Source organism: Zingiber officinale, chromosome 5A (genome assembly GCF_018446385.1).
Source record: "Zingiber officinale cultivar Zhangliang chromosome 5A, Zo_v1.1, whole genome shotgun sequence".
Lineage (NCBI taxonomy): Eukaryota > Viridiplantae > Streptophyta > Magnoliopsida > Zingiberales > Zingiberaceae > Zingiber > Zingiber officinale.
Window position 1 is genome coordinate 150,200,457 of NC_055994.1, and position 24,652 is coordinate 150,225,108.

Consider the following 24,652-nt stretch of genomic DNA (forward strand, 5'->3'; position numbering starts at 1 on the left):
AATGTGAATACTTCAAATGATTAAATAATCTTGAATTGAGAACTCGATAATATATAAACAAATAAACTTCACGCCAAGTTAAAAAAACTCAATTCGTAAGAAAAATAGCAAGTCAAGCGTGAACAACCCTTTTAATAATTTGATTCATTTTAAATTCAATTTAGTTTGACTTAATTATCTTATTAAACAAACTTAAACACTACAAAATTTGATTCAGTTGGACCCATTTACAATCCTATTTATCGAATAAACTGATTGATTGAACACGAGCAGCCTAGTCTTGCATCTCTTTCTCTATACATATGGCTTATGCGGTACCACAACATTCAACTTTCAACTTTGTAGTATAGTAAGAATATGGCTCCTCATTTCTCTTCTTTTTCGTTACCATTATTGATATTCCTATTAGGTTTTATACTTTACAAAGTTGATGGAACAGATCAAATAGTAAGTGCTCAATCGTTTGTGAGTCTACTTATATATTGTTATTATTATATGTTTATATAGTTGATAAAAATTAGCCATATGTGTATACTAATCTTTACTCGAACCAGTACTTTAAAATATCCCTAAATTATAAATGAGTTAAACTGTATGCCAAAGCTTGTCTAATTATTAGAGATTTAAATTGAAAGGAAATTAATAATAATAATTTCATTTCCATAGTTTTGTTGGCTTTTCTAAAATGACCATATGACCACCGTTAGTTCCGTCAATGTTTTTTATCCATTGTCAAACAGCATGATTGTGTGAGCGTTAAGTGAAATTGACTTGAGCACGCTTGATGTTTTGAAGTGGGGCATGTTAAATATCGATATTAGTTATTTTAAGATGTTATACTAGTATTGAATTTGCAATATTTTTAATTAGTATTGAAACAAAATAATTATAACGTCATATGAGGAAACCCTACTTTCATCGACGTTATAGGAGAGGTAATCATTCATCTATCTAGACGGATTGCCTCAAGCAAGAAAGAAGATCATTATAAAAATATTAGAATTTTTCCTCATTAAAAAAATAAAACACTAGTATAAAATACGAATCTCGTCCTTAATAAATTTTACCTAAAATTTATAATAAATTCGTTTTGAGAATTTAACGGTATTTGGATATTAAAAAAATACTTTTAAAAATAAAAAAAAAGTAAGAAGTGGCGGAAAACACGGGATCGGTTGATCTAATTAATTAAGCGTGATATAATAATTAAATCAACACATTGAGAAACCCTCGTTATATAAATCAACCCATCCACTTTCTTCCGCCATTCTCCGTCTCCACTCACTTTGCCGCCCTTCCATCTTTCGGCGCCAGAAGAAGCAGAAAGGAGGGATATCGAAGATGGATTCAAAGGTTTACGAGGCCGCCTATCGTCCCCCTTCTCCACCTATTCCTGTTCATCCGCCGCTGCCGCTGCCCGTTTCAACGCCGCCTCCGCCTTTGTCGTCGTTGCCTTCCTTCCCAATGACTGTCTCTGTCGTGGATGGTCATTCGCCGTATTCCTCCTCCTACGAATCTGTGTCGTCCAAAGCCTGCGCCGCTTGTAGATTCCGTCGCCAGAAGTGCAACGGCGACTGCCTTCTCGCCCCGTTTTTCCCTGCGGCAGACGAAAGTAGGTTCCAAAAGGCTCACCGTCTGTTCGGCGTCAGCAAGATGAAGAAGATCCTGGAGCCCCTCCTCCCCCGTCAACGCGCCGTCGCCATGGCGACCATGATTTACGAGTCAGAGGTCCACGCCGCCAGTCCGGACACAGGATGCCTCGACATCATCCTCTATTTGCACAGTCAGATCGAGCGAAGAGCCGCTCATCTCGACCACCTCCGACGGAATCTTTCGCTCCCTTCTCCTACGCCCGCTTTAGGCACTGTCATCGCTGGAAACGGTGAAATAATCATTCCACCTACTACTACCGGCAATCTCAAGCGCCGTTGCCAGGATCTTCCGGAGAATGATCAGAAGAAGCAGAGGATTGGCTGATTTTACCATTTGATTATTATTTTGTTCGTTATGTACTCTGTGACTGTTGTATACATTCGTTTGATCTTTACGGTGATTAATTGATTGATTGATTGATTTATTCTTGTTATTTGTGATTGTTTACGGAGATTGATTCCTTCTTTATTCACTAATAGCATGCAGTTTGAGAAAAGCCAATTAGCAATTAGTCTTCTATTGCCTGTGTTAGTTAAAATCTGAATTTAAGTGTAGGAAATGCTTTGGTTTCGTTCTACACTCAGTTCGGTTCTATAGAAGATGTGGCTGATGTCTTGGAGAGAATGCCATGGTTTAGTTGAATCTGCTGTTCAGGTTTTTGATCAAATGCCTGACAGGAATTGTGTGACTTATAATGCTCTTTTAGCTGGTTTTTGTCATAATAGAGAAGGTTCTCGTACTCAGCAGTCCTTGCATTATGTGGTACCTTAGGTTTTGCAGAATGGGGCAGCAAATTCACTGTGTCATTGTTAAGTCCGGTGTATTATCTGATCTAGAAGTTGGGAATGCTCTGTTCAGTATGTATGCCAAGTGTGGGAACTTGGAAGATTCCATTACTCTCTTTAGCCAAATGCCTCAGCATGACATTGTGTCAAGTGGAATCATAGTAATGTTTGTGTGTATAGAACTGAGAATTGGCCCTGCCTTTTAACACCATTGTAGGTGTCAAGTGGCAGCAACATGAACCAAAGAGTAAGTAACATTACATCCAAAAGGCCACCAACTTCTTGAACCATAGCTGTTCTTTTATTCATTTACCATAAAATAAGCTCTAGTGCATAGTTAGCTCAAGTATGTTTCTTCACAACAGCCAGAAGTTACAAAGAACAGTAACTTCCGAGCATCTTATGGGTGGAAGAGCTATCGAGCATCTTATGGGTCATCAAAAGCGGCATAGTGACTGTGATAAAAGATGCATTAGTCCCCAGTGGAACTGTCATATAGATCTCACTTCATCTTATTTGATTACTGTGCACCGACGGCAATGGAATGAATGGTTTCCTTCCCTTGAGCTGTGATAAATTTACCCGAGACAGTAGAAACGTTGAAGAAGAAGAAGAAGAAGAAGAAGAAGAGGAGGAGGAGGAGGAGGAGGAGCCCGCGAGGCCGCGAGGGCCCAACAATTTGATATGTGTAACGATATGATTCCCGGGCAAAAAGTAGCCACATCACATGGGATTGCTCTTTAAATACGCACCCTTTTCCGGAAATCTAAGCACCTCCACCACCAGGGCTGCATGCCTCGACCTTGGATTTTGATATGCTGCTTTCGTGGAGAGCGATCGAGAGGCGCGATCTTGATGGGTTTTCTCTGGTCAATTTTGGATTTTTAAGATTCAAGTTCGACCTTTTTCGTTCTTTTTTGGGTCAAGCCGATTGAGGGTTTAACTAGGGTCAACTGGGATCGAGCGAGTACGCAGTGTTCTGTTCTTGCTCCAACAATCGCTTTCCTAAAAAGTGTTCCTTTGATTTGAAAAGATTGAAGGAAGTGGCGTACTGTGAACAATCTGTTCGTGTTTTTCGTCGTCTTGTTTAAATTTCCAATCTTTTTGATCGTTCAAAGTCGCGCAGCAGCGGAGCAGGGGACGAGAAGATTTCAGTACCAAGCCCTCGGTCTGTTCGTCGTTTTTTCTCTTTTTGAAAGAAAACTATCTCTGTTTTCTCTGTTGAATCCCTCTTTTTCTCCCTGTTTGAAGCTTTCGTGGCATCAAGGGTTTGGCGAACGCTATGCTGAGGAAGAAATCGGTGAAAACAAGCCCTAATGTCCGATCCCCACTCTTCCAATAGCAGCTGCTGCAACAAGTCCAGAGCTTTCTCAATCTTCTCCTCTCCAAGGCTCTTTGTGTTGGTAATATATTTAAAGCAATATAAATAGTATTATATTTGCACAAAAAATAACATGCAATAGACAGATAAATAAAGAAATCGAGTTTAGAATATAGTTATCCAGTTGAAGCGTCGGCACGCCGACTGTCCTTAGAGAATTTATTTTCGCCTCACGGTGCAAAGGCTCCCTGGCAAAATTCCCCCAAGATCCGACAACCGCTCGTCTTGTCCGTAGGTGCACTCCAAAACGGACGCGACACTCGGACCCAACCTCAGATCGCCGAAAGACCAAGCCTCAGGACACAACAAAGGCGCAGAAAGACTCGAACTCGAAAAGAAAAACAGAGGAGGTACTGTGCAGAATGTATCGCACAGAGAAGGGAGAAGAAGGAAGATTGAGTGAAGAATAGAGACACTACTTGTCCCCTTTTATTCACTCTGAGGAGGTACGAAGCACTGCTTCGCTAGCGAGGAAACGCGTCCGCGTCTCCTCACACGCGGTGTTGCGTCCGCGTCTCCTCTCGCGCGGTGTTGCGTCCGTTCCTTACGCGGAACAAAAACCAAACTCTGGTTTGGTTCGAACCAACCGAACCGGAAACCAAACTGGTTTGGTTCAAACTGAACCAAACTAGCAAAAACAGACCGGGCCGCCCGTGAGCGCAAGGCCCACGGGCTGGGCATTTGCACCCCCCCTAACGCGCGTACGTGACGCCCGGTTTATGGATTTCCGGCTCGAACCCCCCAAATCCACTCGATTTGGGCTTGGCCCGCGCATGCGTGTAGGTCCCCTTATCATTGCTAAGCAAGGATGGAAGAGCTTCCTATATAAGCCCTTCCAAGCTTCTCCACTTAGCAATGTGAGACTAAAAACACTACCAAAAAATACTTTGAATTTAATACAAAATTCAACAATCCCCCACAAATTCAAATCATTTCGGTTTAAAAGATAAAATATGTCCTGATGCTAGGTTGCAATGAGATTTTAGTGAAAATACCTTCCGGTTTGAATTTTCACCTGAGTACACCAATCTTATTCACATAGGTTTGAAGTGAACTAGGTCTTGAACTTAAACCTTTTTTATATGTGAAGTCAATTGGTAACAACTCATCACGGGCGACGGTTGAATCCTTCTGGGTTGGTGCATTACGGCCATGCCACCGAATCTTGTTTCATAAGTGCTAAGGAGAGTTGCCTAGACCCCCCACACTGCGGCCACACAGTTACACTTACATAGGTGAGTTCTCCAAGGATGTACTGCGAGCATCCTGTCAATAAGACCTTGAACTCATTAAGAGCCTCCAAGCTCATCCTTACTAGCAGTCAAACATCTATCCAGGGAAGAGACTATGAGATTACATCTCAATCAATTTGATGCTTACGGTTCACCCTTATAACTTGTTTATACCACATTGAACCTACTTCTTGGGATCTCCAATCAAATAGGTTGGGTTGCCGTTATAGATGAAACCAGGATAGACCTCAGTCCCATTCCCTTACTGGATCTCTTGCTTTTCTCAGAATCAAGTCCTTTTGTGAGTGGATAAGCAATATTGTCTTTTGAACTTACGAAGTCCAATGATACCACTCCAAGAGACACTAGCTCACGAATAGACTTCAATCTTATTCGTACATGTCTCTTCTGTTTCTGGTTATACTTGGAGCTTCTAATCTGAGCTAATGTTGTTTGATTATCACAGTGTACTGAAATAGAAGGTATTGCCTTTACCATCAAGGGAATTTCTGAAAGAAGACCCTTAAGCCAATCAGCTTCAGTTACTGTGGTATCTAAAGCACACAATTCTGTCTCAGATGTAGAACGAGATATAATCGTCTGTTTAACATACCTCCAAGCAACTGCACCGCCTCCAAATGTAAAGACATAACCAATAACGCCTTTACACTCAGCAGTGTCTGCTATCCAACTGGCATCACTATATCCCTCCAGGACTGCAGGGAATCTCTCATACCACAAACCCAAGGATATAGTACCTTTCAGGTATCTGAGTACTCTGTCTAATGCATCCCAATGCGTTCTGTCCGGACAGCTAGTAAACCTGCTCAATTTCGTTATAGCAAAAGAAATATCAGGTCTAGAACAATTAGCTAAATACATTAGACTACCTATTATTTGTGAGTATCTTAATTGAGACACTGCCACACCACTATTATTCTTATGGAGAGTTTTTGAAGGGTCATATGGTGTGACAACAGATTTAACTTGGCTATAACCATATTTCTCTAATACTCTCTCAACATAGAGTGACTGAGAAATTGTTATTCCATCAGTTGAACGAGTCAACTTCAGCCCTAAAATCATATCAGCACAACCCATATCCTTCATATCAAACTTACCACTTAAGAGGGCCTTAGTCTTATTAATAATAGAAAGGTTAGTTCCAAATAGTAGAATATCATCTACATATAAACATAGGATAATACAATTATCACCTTTCATTTTAGCATACACACATTTATCAGAGTCATTTACTTCAAAGCCAAACGATAGCATAGCTCTATCAAATTTTTCGTACCATTGCTTTGGGGCTTGCTTCAAACCGTAAAGAGATTTGACTAATCTACAGACTTTATTCTCATTTCTAGAGACTATATATCCCTCAGGCTGATCCATATATATCTCTTCTTCTAGATCTCCATTTAGGAATGCCGTTTTGACATCCATTTGATGGACCTCAAGATGATATATGGATGCTAATGCGATTAACACTCGGATTGTAGTAATTCTGGTAACAGGAGAATAAGTGTCAAAATAGTCAATCCCTTCTTTTTGTTTGAATCCCTTAGCAACTAGGCGGACTTTGAATTTATCTACTGACCCATCAGGCTTTAATTTCCTCTTAAACACTCATTTACATTCTATAGTGGTACACCCAGGAGGTAAATCTACCAACTCCCAAGTGACATTAGAGATAATAGAGTCCATTTCACTTTTAATGACCTCTTTCCAGTGTTTAGCTTCAGGAGAAGCCATAGCATCTCTATATGTCACATGATCACCTTCTATATTATAGGTGATAAAGTCCTGGCCTAAATCCGTAGACACACGTTGCCTCTTGCTCCTTCTTGGTTCTGTATACTCACTAGATTCATCTAGTCTAGAGTGACTTGAGGAAGGTGTACCCACTACGGATAGTGGGGCCTCTACGGAAGAAGGCTCATTTCTAGTAGGAATACTAGATTGAGGTGTTCTCGTCTTCATAGGAAATATATCCTCAAAAAATGTAGCATCGCGAAGTTCTACAATAGTATTTGTATCTATTCCAAGAATTTCTGATTTAATAATCAGGAACCTATATGCAATACTATTTTGAGCATAACCCAAGAAGATACCATCTACGGTCTTTGGACCAAGTTTTTTCCTTCTGTGTTCAGGTACTAGTACTTTTGCCAGGCACCCCCACACTTTAAGGTATTTCAAACTTATCCTTCGGCCTTTCCAAAGCTCATATGTGGTTTTATCCCTTGACTTCATTGGGACTCTATTTAGCACATGACATGCAGTGTATAGAGCTTCCCCCCACATAAAGTTGGGTAACGCAGAACTGCCTAACATGGAATTAATCATATCTTCAAGGGTTCGATTTTTCAGTTCTGCAATACCGTTGGATAGAGAACTATATGGAGCAGTTACCTCATGGATTATACCTGTATCTTGACAAAATTTTTGAAACAGGTTCGAGGTAAATTCTCCACGCCTATCAGACCTTAACCTCTTAATAGTTTTATCGGTTTGATTCTCAGCTTCAGATTTAAAAATTATAAATTTATCTAAAGCTTCATCCTTGGTTTTTAGCAAATAAACATAACAATAACGAGAGTGGTCATCAATGAAGGTAATGAAATACCTTTTATGGTCTCTCGTTATTACACCGTTAAACTCACAACAGTCAGTATGAATCAATTCTAAAATATCAGAATTTCTATCAACTGATTTGAAGGGTTTACGGGGTTGTTTATATTGCACACAAATTTCATATTTTTTCTTATCATTTATAGCATGCTTAGGGATCATGTCAAGATTCATCATCCTTTTTACGGTATTAAAATTGACATGTCCTAATCTGTCATGCCACATATCATAAGACTCAATGTTATATGAACAACCAATATTAGAAGTTTTATTTAAAGTAGCATTTTCTACATTGAGTTTAAATAAACCTTCATTAAGGTAACCTTTTCCAATAAAGGTTCCTAAATGTAATATTACAACTTTATTACATTTGAAGTTCAACTCATAACCAGCACGAACTAACTTTGATCCGCTAATCAAATTCCGACGGACTGTTGGAACATGATGCACCTCATGCAGTAACAGGACTTTTCCAGAAGTGAACCTCAGGTCAACTTGTCCTATACCAAACACCCTGGCTGCAGAATGGTTTCCCATGGTCACGGAAGTGCCTTCAATTACCTGATAAGTAAGGAAGGCAGAGCGATCAGCACAACAGTGTACATTAGCACCTGTATCAACTAACTATTCATTGGGTTGATAGATCAAGTTTAGTTCAGGTTTGAAGATAACAAACCTATCGCTGGTGTCGTTACTAGCAGTTACGACATTTACTTGTGCCTTGGTATTGCTTTGGTTTTTCTCTTTGTCCTTTCGCTTAGGGCAGAATTTGACATAATGTCCAACCTGTCCACATGCCTAGCAAGGCTTAGGTTTGGTTCCAGTTTTCTTTTGAACCTTTGGGTTGGGTTTCATCTTGTTTTTCATTTTCTGATTTTTGAATTTCTTCTTGTCAGATGAGACTACTACATTCGCCTTTGGAATAAAATCCATAGGCATTCTTGTATCATCATTTTTATGTTGCTTCCGATGTTCTTCTTCGATATTTAAGGCAATCATTAAATCTTCTAGAGAGATTTTACCTCTCCGATGTTTAAGAGTCATGTCAAAATCTTCCCAACTCGGAGGTAATTTTTCGATGATAGACAAGACCTGAAATTTTTCAGGTAATGGCATATCTCCTTCAGCAAGACCATGAATTTGAACTTAGAATTCATGTGTCTGCTCAACCACAGATTTGCCTTCAACCATTTTGAAGTTCAGGAATTTTGCCACAGTATACTTTTCTAAACCAGAATCTTCGGAGTTGTATTTTTTATCCAAAGATTTCCACAGCTCTTTAGCTGAAGAGGTTGAGCAGTATACATCAAATAGTGCGTCTGAGAGGGCAGACAGGATTCTCCCATGGCAGAGATAATCCCTTTGCTTAAACCTCTCTAGGGCAGCACTACGGGCAAGTTCCTCTTCATTAGGTGAAGGAGGGTCTGTTTCTATAACGGAGAATAACCCTAGCGTAGTAAGCCAAAATTTCATCCGTTGTTGCCAACGTCTGAAGTTTTGCCCGTAAAATTTCTCGGGTCTAGCACTAGCCTCATCAGATCCTATTACCCTATCATTCATCATGTCTATTGATACAGGCAATAAATTCTCTAAGAATGTTAGTAATATATTTAAAGCAATATAAACAGTATTATATTTGCACAAAAAATAGCATGCAATAGACAGATAAATAAAGAAGTCGGGTTTAGAATATAGTTATCCAGTTGAAGCGTCGGCACGCCGACTGTCCTTAGAGAATTTATTGCCGCCTCACGGTGCAAAGGCTCCCCGGCAAAATTCCCCCAAGATCCGACAACCGCTCGTCTTGTCCGTAGGTGCACTCCAAAACGGACGCGACACTCTGGTTTGGTTCGAACCAACCGAACCGGAAACCAAACTGGTTTGGTTCAGTCAAAAATAGACCAGGCCGCCCGTGAGCGCAAGGCCCACGGGCTGGGGATTTGCGTTAATCGCATACGTGACGCCCGGTTTATGGATTTCCGGCTCGAACCCCCCAAATCCACTCGATTTGAGTTTGGCCCGCGCATGCGTATAGGTCCCCTTATCATTGCTAAGCAAGGATGGAAGGGCTTCCTATATAAGCCCTTCCAAGCTTCTCCACTTAGCAATGTGGGACTAAAAACACTACCAAAAAATACTTTGAATTTAATACAAAATTCAACACTTTGTGGGTGGGTGTCTCCTCAAGTAGCTCCTCGGACTCACTCCGAGGCCACCATGAGCCCGACCTCCATACTCGAGACCAAGAGCTTGTCCTCGATTGGGCGCCAGCTCCTCTCCGATGCTACCAAATCCAGTGGCACAGAGAGCAAACTACATGCTCGATCATTTGGCAACACTGACGCCGTCGGGCTCAGCATCATCGACGCTCTCAATGAGGAGAAATCTACCAAAGCTTTCCCCAATTCGGAGAGCAGAAGGGTGGTGTTTGGGTCGCTTCTCAAGGTCCAAATTCCTTCCCTTTGCCCCGGCTCAATGTCGCCGGTCGGATCCCCGATAGAGTTTGGCATCAAGAACAAAGAATCCCAACTAGCTCTGCTCTCCCCTGCCGAGAGTTCTCTAGGCTTGGAGATGACGACTTCTTCTTCTTGCAGGGTCTTTGCCAGGAGCATCTCTATGAGTGAGATGTGTTGGGCGTTACACTGGCAGACGAAAGGGTTCGTCCCTTTCGCTGCTGCAAACGCCAGGGAGACGAAGGGGCGTCCTTTCCCCTTCGTCTTCCTCAGCCTTCTTATAAGAGGCGTCCAAGGCAATCAGAGGGATTAGAGAGCTTCTGGCGATCGGAGGTGCACAGAAGAGTAGTGGAGGTGATCGTGTGAGCAAAGGGAGAACATCCGTAGGGACGGGATTTGGTTTGTGGAAGAGTTCGAGAAGGTTCCGTGTGGTGATCTTCTCGGCGACAACAGCAGCAATGTCTCCGGCGGTTCATCAACAACTTCATCGACCGGCGTTTTTGGTTGCGGTTCTTCGGGAGATCAATGTGAGTGTTTATGGTTTCCGCATTATTATTTTAATTACTTCGTTTTAGTGTTCATGCTCTCAAAACTACCAACAATGGTATCAGAGCAAAGTTAGATTTGAAGGCATGGAAAAGGAAGGACTCCATTGCTAAGGGCATATTGATTAGTTCAATGGTGGATGACCTGGTATTTGAGTATGAGCCATTACCATCGGCTCATGTAGTCTGGGTAGCCCTTAGAGAGAAGTACAGTGGAGTCAGTCTGAGTAAGCTTCGTCAGCTAACTATCAAGTTTGATAGTTGTAAGAAGCGCTCGAATGTTACCATGGCCCAACATCTCAGGGAGATGGGTAACATGATTCGAGAGCTGAAGACTGCAGGTTATACGTTGACCGATGAACAACAGGTTCAGGCAGTTATCCGTTCCCTTCATGATTCTTGGGAAACGATGAAACATAACCTGACCCATAGTGAGAGTATCAAGACTTTCACTGATGTCTCACGCCATGTGGAACTTGAGGCGGAGAGGATTGAATCCGCAAGGATTTCGGGTCAAGCTTTTGTAGCGGAAGGTTCTGGTTCCAAGAATAAGAACAAGTGGTTCAAGAAAGGAAAGGGGAAAGGAAAGGAGGTTAATGCTGGTGCTGCGAAAAACCAAATCAAGAAGAAAGGAAAGAAAAATGGACAAAAACCTAGGAGCAAGTTGACCTGCTTCAACTGTGGCAAGAAGGGCCATTTTGCTCGGGATTGTACTGAGCCTAAAAAGGTAGATCCATTTTTGTCTTCTTTCCATGAGCAATATGTTGCAAGTACAGTGTTGTTAGCTGATTCGTATCCTTTGTGGATTGTAGATTCAGGAGCAACGAACCACGTAGCTCGTGATCGAGCTACATATGTGGAGTACCGTCGGGTACCAGCTGGCAACAAATGGATATATGTAGGAAACAATGCAAGAATTGAAGTTAAAGGAATTGACACTTGCAAGCTCAACCTACGTGGTGGAGGCACCTTGTTTCTACATGATGTTCTGTACGCTCCTGAGATTCGACGGAATTTGGTTTCCGTTATTTGTCTTCTTGATTTAGGTTACAATGTAAATTTTTATAGCCGTTGTGTGGAACTTCGAATTAACTCTGTGTCAATTGGATATGGTTATGTAACAAATGGTTTTATGGTTCTTGATGTAGAACCAAATAATAATAGTTGTTTTTCAAACATTGCTCTTACTAGTAATGCTGATGTTAATGATGAAATTTGGCATGCTAGATTGGGACATATAGGACAAGAACGAATGAATAGATTAGCTAAGGAGGGCCTCTTAGGCACTCATGCTAAGATTAACTTGTCTATATGTGAGCATTGTCTTGCCAGAAAGACGACTAGGAAACCATTTGGTAAGGCTATTAGGGCTGAATCACCATTGCAATTAATTCATTCGGATATTTGTGCTCCAATGAATGTGAAGGCTAGAAATGAGAGTTCTTATTTCATTACATTTATCGATGACTTCACACGTTTTGGTCATGTATATTTGATTTCTCACAAATCTGAAGCATTGGATTGCTTTATTCGTTACTTCAACGAAGTTGAGAATCAATTGGAACGTAAGGTTAAAACCTTGCGCACTGACCGTGGAGGAGAATATTTGTCTGATCAGTTCAAGACAATGTGTAATGAGAAAGGGATTATTAGACAGCTAACTGTCCCTGGAACTCCACAGCAAAATGAGGTTGCTGAAAGAAAAAATAAGACTTTTCTTGAAATGGTTAGGTCTATGATGGCGCAGGCTAATTTGCCAATCTCCTATTGGGGAGATGCATTATTAGTTGCGGCCTATATACTTAACAAAGTGCCTTCAAAGTCAGTTCCATCTACCCAACATGAACGTTGGACAGGCAGAAAGTCGGATTTGAGTAATCTGAGACCGTGGGGGTCAGCTGCCTATGTTCATGATAAGACTCACGAATATGAAAAATTAGGACCCAGAGGTAAGAAGTGTATCTTTATAAGGTACTATGAGACTTCTAAGGGGTTATGTTTTTATTGGTGAGCGACAAGATGGAACCATCTCTGAGATAGAGTCAAGAGATGCTACTTTTCTAGAAACTGAGTTCCCAACACGAGGTGAAGTTGATAAGACAATTCCTCTATATGAGATAGAGGAGGAGGATAATGTTCCTTTATCAACAAATCAGGAGATGCCTGAATCTAGTCAACCGAGTGGGAGTAATTTGCCACTGAATGAGTCAGTTTCTCAACAGTCTAACCTTCGAAGAAGTGGTCGTCAGATTATTCCTCGGAAAAGGTTTAATATTGAGAATGAGGCATTGATGGTTCTCCCAGTTGATGATGAGGAACCTCGAACAGTTGAGGAAGCTTTGAGAAGCTCAGTTAGAAAAGAATGGAAAATTGCAATGGATGAAGAAATGAAGTCAATGAGGAAGAATCAAGTTTGGGATTTAGTCGATCTTTCTCCAGGCCGAAGGGCTATTGGGAATAAGTGGATTCTCAAAGTAAAGAGGAAAGCAGATGGATCGATTAATCGATACAAAGCTCGATTAGTTGCAAAAGGATATACCCAAATGGAGGGTATTGACTTTGAAGAGACATTCTCTCCAGTTGTAAAGTTTGTGTCAATACGTGTCATCCTAGCTATAGTAGCACACTATGACATGGAATTACATCAGATGGATGTAAAAACGGCTTTCCTTAATGGTAATCTTGATGAAGAAATCTATATGGTACAACCAGAAGGTTATGTTGCTGAAGGCCAAGAGAAAAGAATATGTAGACTTCGGAAGTCTATATATGGGCTAAAGCAAGCGTCAAGACAATGGAACATAAGATTTAATGAAGTAATATTATCTTATGGTTTCGAAATGATCAATGAGGATCATTGTGTTTACCTAAGAAAGGAAAAAGGAAAGCTTGTCATTTTATCATTATATGTTGATGATATGCTAATAGCTGGAAGTGACATAAAGTGTGTGATAGAAGTCAAAAGTTGACTTTCATCACAATTTGACATAATAGATATGGGAGAAGCAGAGTACATCTTAGGAGTGAAGATCGTTAGAGACCGATCAAAGAGGCTTTTGGGTTTGTCTCAAGAAGCTTATATCACTAAGATGCTGCAACACTTTAATATGTCAGATTGCAACATTGAACAGACGCTTATTGCGAAAGGTACTATCTTGAGCAAAAGTATGTATCCCAAGACTCCTGAGGAAATAGCCGAAATGAAGAAGAAACCATATGCCAGTGCTATTGGTAGTTTGATGTACACTATGTTGTGTACTCGTCCCGATATAAGCTATGCTGTTGGCTTAGTTAGTCGTTTCCAGTCAAACCCAGGATCGAGACACTGGAAAGCGGTGAAGAGGATATTCAGATATCTTAAAGGAACAGCTGATTATTGCCTCTGTTTCCAAGGATCAGATATGAGCCTGAGTGGCTACTCAGATGCAGATTGGGCAGGGGACCTTGATGACAAAAAATCCACATCTGACTATGTCTTCTTGCTGAATGATGGCGCCATCTCATGGAATAGCAAGAAGTAGGCTTGTGTAGCCTTGTCGACAATGGAAGCTGAATATGTGGCTTGTGCAGCGGCTGTGCAAGAGGCTGTCTGGCTAAGAAGGTTCCTGAAGCATCTGAGGATTATTGAGGATAGTGAGAGTTCTGTTACTATGTACTGTGACAATCAAGCTGCGATAGCTTTTTCCAAGGATCCCAAATATCACAGCAAAGGCAAGCATATAGAAATTAAGTATAATTTTGTAAGGGATATTGTTGACAAGAAAAAGATTATTCTTGAGTACATCCCTACACGAAATATGCTTGCTGATCCTTTTACTAAGCCATTGACTAAAGAGTCATTTCATGGGCATATGAAGTCTTTGGGACTTCGAAGAATGTAACTAATTGTAAAGACATTTTGATAAATAAAAATGCCATGATTTATTCAGTGTATATGTGTTGGTTACATTCGAATAAAAGTCTCGATAAGCATGTTGGCAGATTGAGATTGGTCCACTCACATGGGCAATCATCTCTATTTGTTAAGTATGAATAGAGGTAAGACCGTTACTTATGGAACAGCTTTCGTAGCTGTGAATAGAGACATACCCATAAGTTAAGGTCGCCTTGATATTAGTGTCAAGATGAGATCATTTGTGTAATGATTGGAGTAAATGCACCCACCATTTACTGAATCTGCTTGAAGACAGATTAGAATTCATATGTTGAATTCAGGATTAGACATTGGGAATGTCTAGATCGAAATCTGTACGATGTTAAATTTGGGAAAAACATGCGCTCTTTTTGGTAAAGAGAATAACATCGTAGCATGTGATTCATACCACATGTGCTATGGCGACAAGAACGGTTGTAGGAGAATGGATCCCTGCTTCTCTACTATGTGAGACCCTTGAGATTATAAGTTAATCTCGATTTTACCCTAAGTGACTATTTAGCTGTCTACTTGAAGTTCTGATCAGTGTCTGCTACTTTAGCATGTTTCCTATTGGCTATGGATAATTCGGTCTATGGAGCATAACTAGGAAAGCAACTGATTAGAGTGAATGGATTCTAGCTAAAAAGGAAGATTAAGATTGATTTACATCTGCGACATTTATTCACTGGTACCGGTTACATTTTTAGTTCAGTACATAAAATGTAATTGTGAATAATTTGTTTGATTGGAGGTGTTGAACATGCTCTTGACATATGGTCAATATGAGGGATTAGAGATGTTCATGATGATGTAAATAATTTAATCTGGGGTAAAGGCAAGCCATTTATGTCTATGATTTGTTCTATGGGCATTTATGTCTCTGATTTGTTCTATGGAGCAGCTAAGTAAGGTGTGACAATCTTCTTAGTAATTAAATGCTCACTGTGCTTGCTGTCGCACGAACCATTTTCCCTAATGTATGGAATGGATGTTCTGATCTGGTCTTTGTGACTTGATTCTCAGAAAGTCTGTGTGACTTATTTGGTCTTTGTGACTAAATTTTGCTCTGGTCTTCGTGACTTGATCCTCATAAAGTGTTCGTGAGTTATTTGGTCTTTGTGACTAAATTTTGCTCTGGTCTTCGTGACTTGATCCTCATAAAGTCTTCGTGAGTTATTTGGTCTTTGTGACTAAATTTTGCTCTGGTCTTCGTGACTTAATCCTCATAAAGTCTTCGTGACTTATTTGGTCTTTGTGACTAATTTCGCTCCGGTCTTCGTGACTTGATCACCTTGTAGTCTATGTGACTAACATGGTCTATGTGACCATATGGATTGACTTGGACGAGTGGGAGATGTTGGGCGTTACACTTGGCAGACGAAAGGGTTCGTCCCTTTCGCTGCTGCAAACGCCAGGGAGACGAAGGGGCGTCCTTTCCCCTTCGTCTTCCTCAGCCTTCTTATAAGAGGCGTCCAAGGCAATCAGAGGGATTAGAGAGATTCTGGCGATCGGAGGTGCACAGAAGAGCAGTGGAGGTGATCGTGTGAGCAAAGGGAGAACATCCGTAGGGACGGGATTTGGTTTGTGGAAGAGTTCGAGAAGGTTCCGTGTGGTGATCTTCTCGGCGACAGCAGCAGTAACGTCTTCAGCGGTTCATCAACAACTTCATCGACCGGCGTTTTTGGTTGCGGTTCTTCGAGAGATCAATGTGAGTGTTTATGGTTTCCGCATTATTATTTTAATTACTTCGTTTTAGTTTTCATGCTCTCAAAACTACAACAAGATGAAACTCTCGGAGGACTACACTTGTGTGATATCTCATGGTCCAAATCCAAGAACCACTCACATTTTTGACAATTGTATAGTGGAGAGCTGTGGGGATGGGTTCACTGCTTCCATCGAAACCAACAGCTCTACACCGACTGATCGCGGAGGCCATCTTAGCAATGATTTCTTCATTTCTTGAGCTTCTGCTATGCATGCAAGAAGGATCTTGGGCAAGGGAATGACACCTTCATATACAGGTTTGCATGCTCTCCTATTGCAGCTTAAACTTACATTTATATTAGATTATAGATTCAAATCTTGTAAAAAATTCTTCTCTTTAGGTACTATGTTTTTATTATAGCTTTTAGAAAATACATATAGAAGCTTAAAGCTTCTAAATGGCAGGCAATCTGATTAATTTTAACATGATTTCAAGCACCTGTTATCAGTTCAAGATTCGCCTTTAAAAAATAACCTATAGTTGTTTGTGTTGTGACCATTACCAAGTCCTTTTCTCCTTCAGTTAGGCGACAATCAGGCATTGATTGACTCAATATTGCTGAGGTTTAATCATTCCTCTGGAGAGGTAGGTTTTCGTTCCTTGTCTCATTTAGCAGACAATATTCCACTGGTTATTGTTATTATGTTGGAACCACGTTCAGGATTCCATTCACCAGGTCCTGTCTATGCCATTGTTACTGGGACCTCATGTCCTCGGTGTTCACTGCTGAGGTCCCCCAATGGCTGCTTTCGTGATCCATGAAAAGTCGAATCAATCTGATGTCTTCATGCCCTCAAGTTAGGGTTACTTCACCTGGATTTGCTTGGGAAAATGACCTACCATGTGTCCCCTCTACTGGAGAATTTCTTACTATGGTTTTAAAAAATGATTCTTACATTATGTAACAACAATTAAAACAGTGATTCAGTAACATTCAGTAGTCGAACTCAGATAGATAAAAAGACTTGCGGTGCTTGAATTTCATTGATTTAGTATGTTTCCTTCATATTGTTATATGTAATACCAGACATTTGTTTTATCTCTTCTCTTTCAGAGGTGAGAAAGCATCCTGCAGCAGTGAGTGCCACAAGAAGGAAGAGTCATTAGTCGAGATATAATTTGCCCACAATTTAGTTGAGCTGATCTAAAGTGTGCTGTAATTCTTTCAGCGGCGATGGATTCTGATCCTACACGATGAAGCTGATCTAAAGTGTGCTGTAGCCTTTTTGTTAAAATTTTGCTTTCAGGCGTGATTCATAGGTGAGATTTTATGGACTCCACGACAAGCTCACTTATAGATGAGGTTTTATGGACTCCATCTGTTATACAGATGAGATCCATAGACTATTGAGTGATAAGATCCGGTAATGACAATAATGGCAAGAACATTGACTATTGAGTGATAAGACGTTTATGGACTATGGTCCAGAGGATCTGGACTGCATTAACCTTATTTGCCAAATAGAATCTCACAAACGTCTTATCACTCAATAGTCAATGTTCTTGCCATTATTTCCATTACACCGTAACTTAGAGGCGATTCATAGGTGTAGTTAAAGCCCATGTATTCAAGTATTTTTATTCTTCATTTACCTAAGGTGGTCGGTCCGGTTCCACGGAAGTTTTCCATTGGCTATTGGATAAATTTAGGAAGCACAGATGGGTCACATGGATGACCCCAACACCATGAGTGTTTTGAGCGTCACACATTTATATGTGCTATATGTGAATCAAACCTTCGTTGCTTGGGAACACATCCATCTGCTTATCATCGCATTACGTCATGTGGAAATTGAACTCCTATTTTTTAAATTGGTACTAGGTACTCAACTCATGCTGATTAACCCGGTTAATTCTCAACTTGGATTGTAATTGATTCATAGAGGCAAAAAGTGTTTCGCTCCCCCATGCCTCCGCTAGCTTATCTCTAAGCTAACATGGAAGAGGCAAAACACAAGTGACTACTAGTCTTGGGTAGTTGAATATCATATAAGGAAAGATAGATATCCGATTATTACCCAAGATTTAATTTTCAAATCTCATAACGATAATACTATCCTCTGCAAGTCAACTATCTATTCCAAGATGACTGGGTATAATTGTAGATATACTATTTCAAAGTCTATTGAAACTTAAATTCAAAGATTACATATGAGACCTTCAGAAATAATGTTTTACTTTCCATCATCAATTTTGAGTTGAAATGATCGATCAACATATTTTTGTCAAATCTAAAATCTAAGATTTAGTCGAGCCGGTAACTATGGCAATGTGGTCGATTTAATTTGTAAGCATAAATTATAAGACTTGAAATGAACCCTTGAATACTTTCAATTGTTAGTTGAGTAAAATTAATTTATCAAATATTTTAAATAAAACCATTTAGGACGTTAATTTAAACTAAAAAAATGAACTTTTTAGAGAGTCAAAAATATATGAATCATATCTCATTAAAATAATAAAATTTCACTTTCAATTATTTTTTTTAAAAAAAGAAAGACTAAAAATTAATTTAATTAAATAGCGTTGCAAAAGTTATATAATGGTCTAAAATAGTGTAGTTTTTAAAAAATTATGCAGTATCACTCACGTAAATTTAATTACACTTTTATCTATCTAAAGTACTAAAGTTTAATGTTTATTTTTAAAAAGTCTTTTTTTTTAAAAAAAATATATGGTTTCGCTTTTATAAAATATATATCTAGTTCTTATTCACATTATATACTAAAATTTTACAAAAAAACTTATAATAAATTAGGTTTTGTGGAGACAATAGTTTTGAAAATAAAATCTGAAGAATATATTTCTACAGCGGTAATTAAGGATAATCGCATAGAATGAGTGGAAAATACGATGCTTAACTATAATTAATAATATAATTAATCCTACACTTAAATCAACACCTAAGCAATAAGCCACTTTCTCCGCAGCTCAAATCTTCTGTCCCGAGAATGCGCCTGTCCCTCTGTCCCACGCAGAAAACGACAAGATTGTCTCGTGAGAAACACGTGACGCAGAGAAGCTGGGAGGAGTCTGATCGGTCTGTGGACCGATCAGCCTATGGGTGGATCGGTCCACAGACCGATCCCCCTCTCGCAGAAAACGACAAGGTTGTTTCAGAAAAATTAACTTTTGCCGCGAAAACCTCTTCAGCGAAAACCTCTTCGCGACTTTTCCCTCTGCCCTAACCTTCCTGTGCCCTAACCTTCCTCACGAGACAACCTTCCGCCTCCCGACAACCTTCCGCTGTCCCTCTGAAGCCCCGCCGGTGCGAAATCCCAACGTCTTCCAACTGTCGACGGCAACAGTGATCCCAACGAGGCGTCGCCCTTCTCCTTCCAACCTTCGATGCGAATCCTTCCCACCTTCGACAGACAGGTGCAGGCAACACCCCGCCGAACCAGTTCGAAGATCCTGCTAAGTCGCCTTTCAGGTATAAAGGCTCTAGCAAATTCAAATGCATTGCTTCAGTTCTTTACCCGATTTATGGCACGTTAACGCTGAAATCTGTGTTCTTTATTTGTGATGCGTTTCTGTATCTGTTTCTTGTGCCAATTACTTCCTTCATATGCTGATCGTATAAGGCAGTTTCAAGTTCTCTGGCATTAATGCAACAGTTTCTCTCATATCACATATCCAGTGCATCCATTTCTTAATAAAGACTAAGGGATCACTTGTGAATTTTCAAGATTTAAGTGTAAAACGAAATAGCTTTTTGTTTCTGTTTAAGGAATTCAATTTGCACTTAATCTTGCTGTTTTTGTTTATTGTGCCAATTTGCACTTGTGCTAATTCCTTGGTCAAAAAATATGATCTGTAGGAGATCATATGCTTCTGAGTTGCCAATTTCTGTGCCAATTTGCACAGAAATATGATCTGTAATTTTTGTGCCAATTTGTACAGAAATATGATCTGTAATTTTTGTGCCAATTTGCACAGAAATATGATTGGTTCTAGCCAGTGTTTTCTTGACATGATGGCCCTACAATATGATATGTGTAACCATTATCTATAACCATTTTGTCATCACATTGTAGAATTTGTATTGTGAAATGTGTAAAAAAATATATACATCTCTTGATTGTTTTTTTTTTTGTTCAGGATTAAAGTAATTATCATGGACTTGTCGTTGGTTGAATCTACGAGTTGTCGTAGGTTAAATTTTGATGTAAACGAAGATTGTCGGGATAATGAGTTTGATGTTATTGATGAGGGTACAGACTCTACCATGTTATTGATGAATTCTGACACATCTATCATAGAAGAATTGATGCCAAAAATCGGTATGGAATTTAAGACGGAAGAGGATGCCTATCAATTTTATTTGAAATATGCTAAACAAGTTGGATTTGGCATAAGAAGGAGTAAAAGCCACAATGATAAATCGGGTAAATTAATTGACAGGATTTTTTGTTGTTGTGCACAAGGAAAAAGGGGAAAAGACAAACGAGATGTTTATGTGAAATCTCATCGTCCTGAAACAAGGTTTGGTTGTGAGGCTAAAATGAAGATTAGTTGTCGAAAAAATGGCAAATTGAGTGTGGAGCAATTTGTTAAAGAGCATAATCATTATCTTTCAAGTCCAAACAAAACTCATCTCTACAGAAGTCATAGAAATATTTCTTCTTCTGCTGCAATACAAATTGAGATGGCAAGTGATGTGGGAATCCCCCCAAAAGCATCTCATGATCTTATGGTGAAACAAGTTGGTGGGAGGGATAATTTAGGTTTTATTCCGCAAGATTACAACAACTACTTGCGATCCAAAAGAACAAGAAATATTAGAGTTGGTGATACAGGAGGTGTATTGGAATATTTGCAGAAAATGCAATTTGATGATCCTAATTTTTTTTATGCTATTCAAGTTGATGAAGATGATTTGATAACTAATATTTTTTGGTGTGATGCTAAGATGAGAGCTGATTATGGCAATTTTGGAGATGTTGTTTGCTTTGACACAACATACAGGAAGAACAATGAAGGTCGTCCAATTGCGTTGTTTGTGGGTGTTAATCATCATAAGCAGTCCATAATTTTTGGTGCAGCTTTATTATATGATGAAACATCTTTGACATTCGAGTGGTTGTTTGATACATTTACTAAAGCTATGTGTGAAAAAAAACCAATAACTATTCTTACAGATCAAGATGCAGCAATGGCAAAGGCTTTGACTTCCAAATGACCTGAAACACATCATCGTTTGTGTATTTGGCACATTTATCAGAATGCGGCAATACATTTGAGTGAAATTTTTTCTGAGTTCAAAGAGTTTACTAAAGATTTTGCCTCGTGTATATATGATTTTGATGAAGAAGAAGATTTTATTTTAGCTTGGAACATGATGTTGAACAAGTATGCACTTGAAGATAATGATTGGTTGAGACGTATGTTTTGCATAAAAGAAAAATGGGCTTTAGTATATGGACGACATATGTTTTGTGCAGATATGACTACAACCCAAAGAAGTGAGAGCATGAATAGTATTCTGAAAAGATATGTCTCTTATCAACACAAGTTTTTAGACTTTTTCAATCACTTCCAAAGGTTGCTTAATGATCGTCGATATGAGGAGTTAAAAGCTGATTTTAGATCACATACAAGTGTTCCATGTCTATTGTATCCAATTGAAATTTTAAAGCATGCATGTTCTATTTATACTCCTGAGGCATATAAGTGTTTTGAACAAGAGTGGTACAAATCTCATGATTCTATTATACACATTTATGAGGATGTTGGATCACATACAAAATACAAAGTTACTTCTCACAAAAAGAGTTACCATCATATAGTTACACTTGATTCATGGGGTCAAAAGATCGAGTGTAGCTGTAGAAAATATGATTTTGCTGGGATTTTGTGTTCTCATATTTTGAAAGTATTTACGATGAAAAATATCATGAAAATCCCAAGTGAGTATGTATTGAAAAGGTGGACACGGAAAGCAAAAGGTGGATACTCTGGAGTTATTGAACTTGTTGCAGACAAAGGTAGTTTGGATCCAAAAACTTGCAACAGTATGCGATATAAAGAATTGAGTGGATTATATGTTCAACTGGTTACCAAGGCAGCAGAGAGGGAAGATACTTACAAGGTTGTTAAAGATGGTTTGTTGAGTATGTTTCAGATGGTGGATGAGAGGTTACAAGTTAATGAACCAACTTCCCAACACTCTATTGAAAGAGAGTTTGAAAGTGGCGAAGGAAACTCTCTTGGAGTCAAAGGAATTAAAACAAAGAAGAAACCGGTTTCAGGTAAGAGATTGAAAAGTGGCTTAGATAAGATTTCAAAGAAAAGAAAAGCGGCGAGGAAAAACAATCAAACTTCAACAATTCTTAAGGTTTCACCTCTTTTCTTATTAAAGTGTTGTTTATTTGTTGTCATTTCATTTGAAAAAATATATAGAATTAAATCATTATATTTTTGTATACCAGGCTAGAGAAGATCATTATGAAAGTACAAGTTGCATGGCTAGTGTTGAAGGTTTGAGTATGGCCGAAACTCAATTTCAACCACTTTTGTCAACGCAACTATCTCAGGTTAACTCTGATATTGGTTATTTTCAAACAAATGACTCGGAATGATGGTAAGAAACTAACTCTTATAATGGATATTTGTATCTTTGTACCAGAATCTTTTTGGAAACTATCTCAGGCTTTAGTGCTGTTAACTATACCAGAATCTTTGTATCTTTGAACATACCACAATCTTGATATCACTAATATAACTAAAGTATTGTTGGTTGCTAACTCTTTTCCCTTGCATTGCAGTTTCTACAGCGGGTTTTCAGCATAGATACAATTGTGAAACCTCTTCCTCCTGCTATGCAATATAACGTCTCCAGGAATTTGAGTTTTTTTACTCGGATCTTTACAAAATTTTGGGGTAAGTCTTTGGTATGGTTAATTTATTAAAAGTGTATGATTATACAGATCAACTTCTGTAGCTGTTAGCTAACTCTAGATTCTTGGTAACCTGATCCAGCCATGGCGAGGTTTGCTTAGTTAGGCTTTGGTGGACTGATCTAGTGTGTGATAATCAAATGGAGATTTCATAAGGCGCTGCCTGGCAGATTTATTGCAATGTGGACTGATCTTTTGTCTTTAAATAGCATCAGAAAATTTATTGCAATGAGAAAATTTATTTCTTTTGTCTTTCTTTTCATGAGCCGCTGGCTGGTAGATTTATTGCAATGAGAAGTTAGCATTGATGATGAACTTTGGAGTTTAACACTGTAACGCTGAAAAAGGCAAAATTGAGGATTAATATGGGAGTTGTTTCTTAATTTTGAAGAGCTGTTTCTTAATATGGGAGGCTTAATTGCAACGATGGCAAATCTTATTTTTTTAAAATAAAGTTTTTTCTTAATTTTGAAGAGTTGTTAAAACAATTTATTTTATGATTTATTTTTTTAAAAAAATCATTATTGTTGTATGGGTTTGGTGAATTTAAATTGGGCTTTAGATAAAAAACAAAAAATAAAGTTCACTGTCCGAAATCTATGCACCAAAATTCATGCCTTGCTTCACAAAATTCATATACAATTTTCTTAGTCTAAAGGCAGCAAAAGTGAAGCAGGTAAAATCAAGATTTAGGAGAGTTTTGAGTCCAGTTAATGCATCATAACTGCATAAACCTTGATCCAAAACTAACACAAGGTCATTGGATCGGTCTGTTGACCGATCCAGTGATACTCTGGTTATCTGGATCGGTCGGCAGACCGATCCAGTGATACGGTAGTCACCTGATCGGTCTCGTGACCGATCAGTGACCACACAGAAAGTCTCTTTGGGTTATCTGATCGGTTTGGGGACCGATCAGTAACCACACAGAAGCATTCTGTGGGTTATCTGATCGGTCTACAGACCGATCAGAAAGAAGTGATCAGAAGACGCTGGGACTCAAAGTGAGAGGGGGGATCGGTCTGTGGACCGATCCACCCATAGGCTGATCGGTCCACAGACCGATCAGACTCCTTCCAGACCGATCAGAAGCTGGGACTCAAAGCGAGAGGGGATCGGTCTGTGGACCGATCCACCTATAGGCTGATCGGTCCACAGACCGATCAGACTCCTTCCAGACCGATCAGGATGAGTCCTGATCGGTCTGGATCGGTATATTTTTTAAATCCATCGCCGAAGAGGTTTTCGCCGAAGTTAATTTTTCTCTGCGTCACGTGTTTCTCACGAGACAATCTTGTCGTTTTCTGCGTGGGACAGAGGGACAGGCGCATTCTCGGGACAGAAGATTTGAGCTGCTTTCTCCGCCGTCTGTGTCAACTTTCT

At 39.4% G+C, this 24,652-nt stretch overlaps 2 protein-coding genes, 1 long non-coding RNA gene and 1 pseudogene across 3 annotated transcripts; all 4 read left to right on the top strand.

Moving 5' to 3' along the window:
* Window positions 1-9,891: 9,891 nt before the first annotated feature.
* Window positions 9,892-17,511, top strand: LOC121980180 (annotated as a pseudogene).
* Window positions 16,837-17,354, top strand: LOC121983390. The gene is made up of 2 exons (XR_006112475.1): window positions 16,837-16,955; window positions 17,032-17,354. It is a non-coding gene; the product is annotated as an uncharacterized LOC121983390 (long non-coding RNA).
* Window positions 17,512-19,718: 2,207 nt separating the features above from the next.
* On the top strand, window positions 19,719-21,552 carry LOC121980181 (protein FAR1-RELATED SEQUENCE 5-like). The gene is made up of 5 exons (XM_042532139.1): window positions 19,719-19,803; window positions 20,101-20,155; window positions 20,472-20,653; window positions 20,798-21,172; window positions 21,236-21,552. Exons 1-5 carry the CDS (start codon window positions 19,719-19,721, stop codon window positions 21,550-21,552), a joined length of 1,014 nt encoding a protein of 337 aa, XP_042388073.1.
* Window positions 21,553-22,254: 702 nt separating this feature from the next.
* LOC121980182 lies at window positions 22,255-23,063 on the top strand. Its single transcript, XM_042532140.1, has 3 exons — window positions 22,255-22,707; window positions 22,802-22,906; window positions 23,022-23,063. Exons 1-3 carry the CDS (start codon window positions 22,255-22,257, stop codon window positions 23,061-23,063), a joined length of 600 nt encoding a protein of 199 aa, XP_042388074.1.
* Window positions 23,064-24,652: the final 1,589 nt, after the last annotated feature.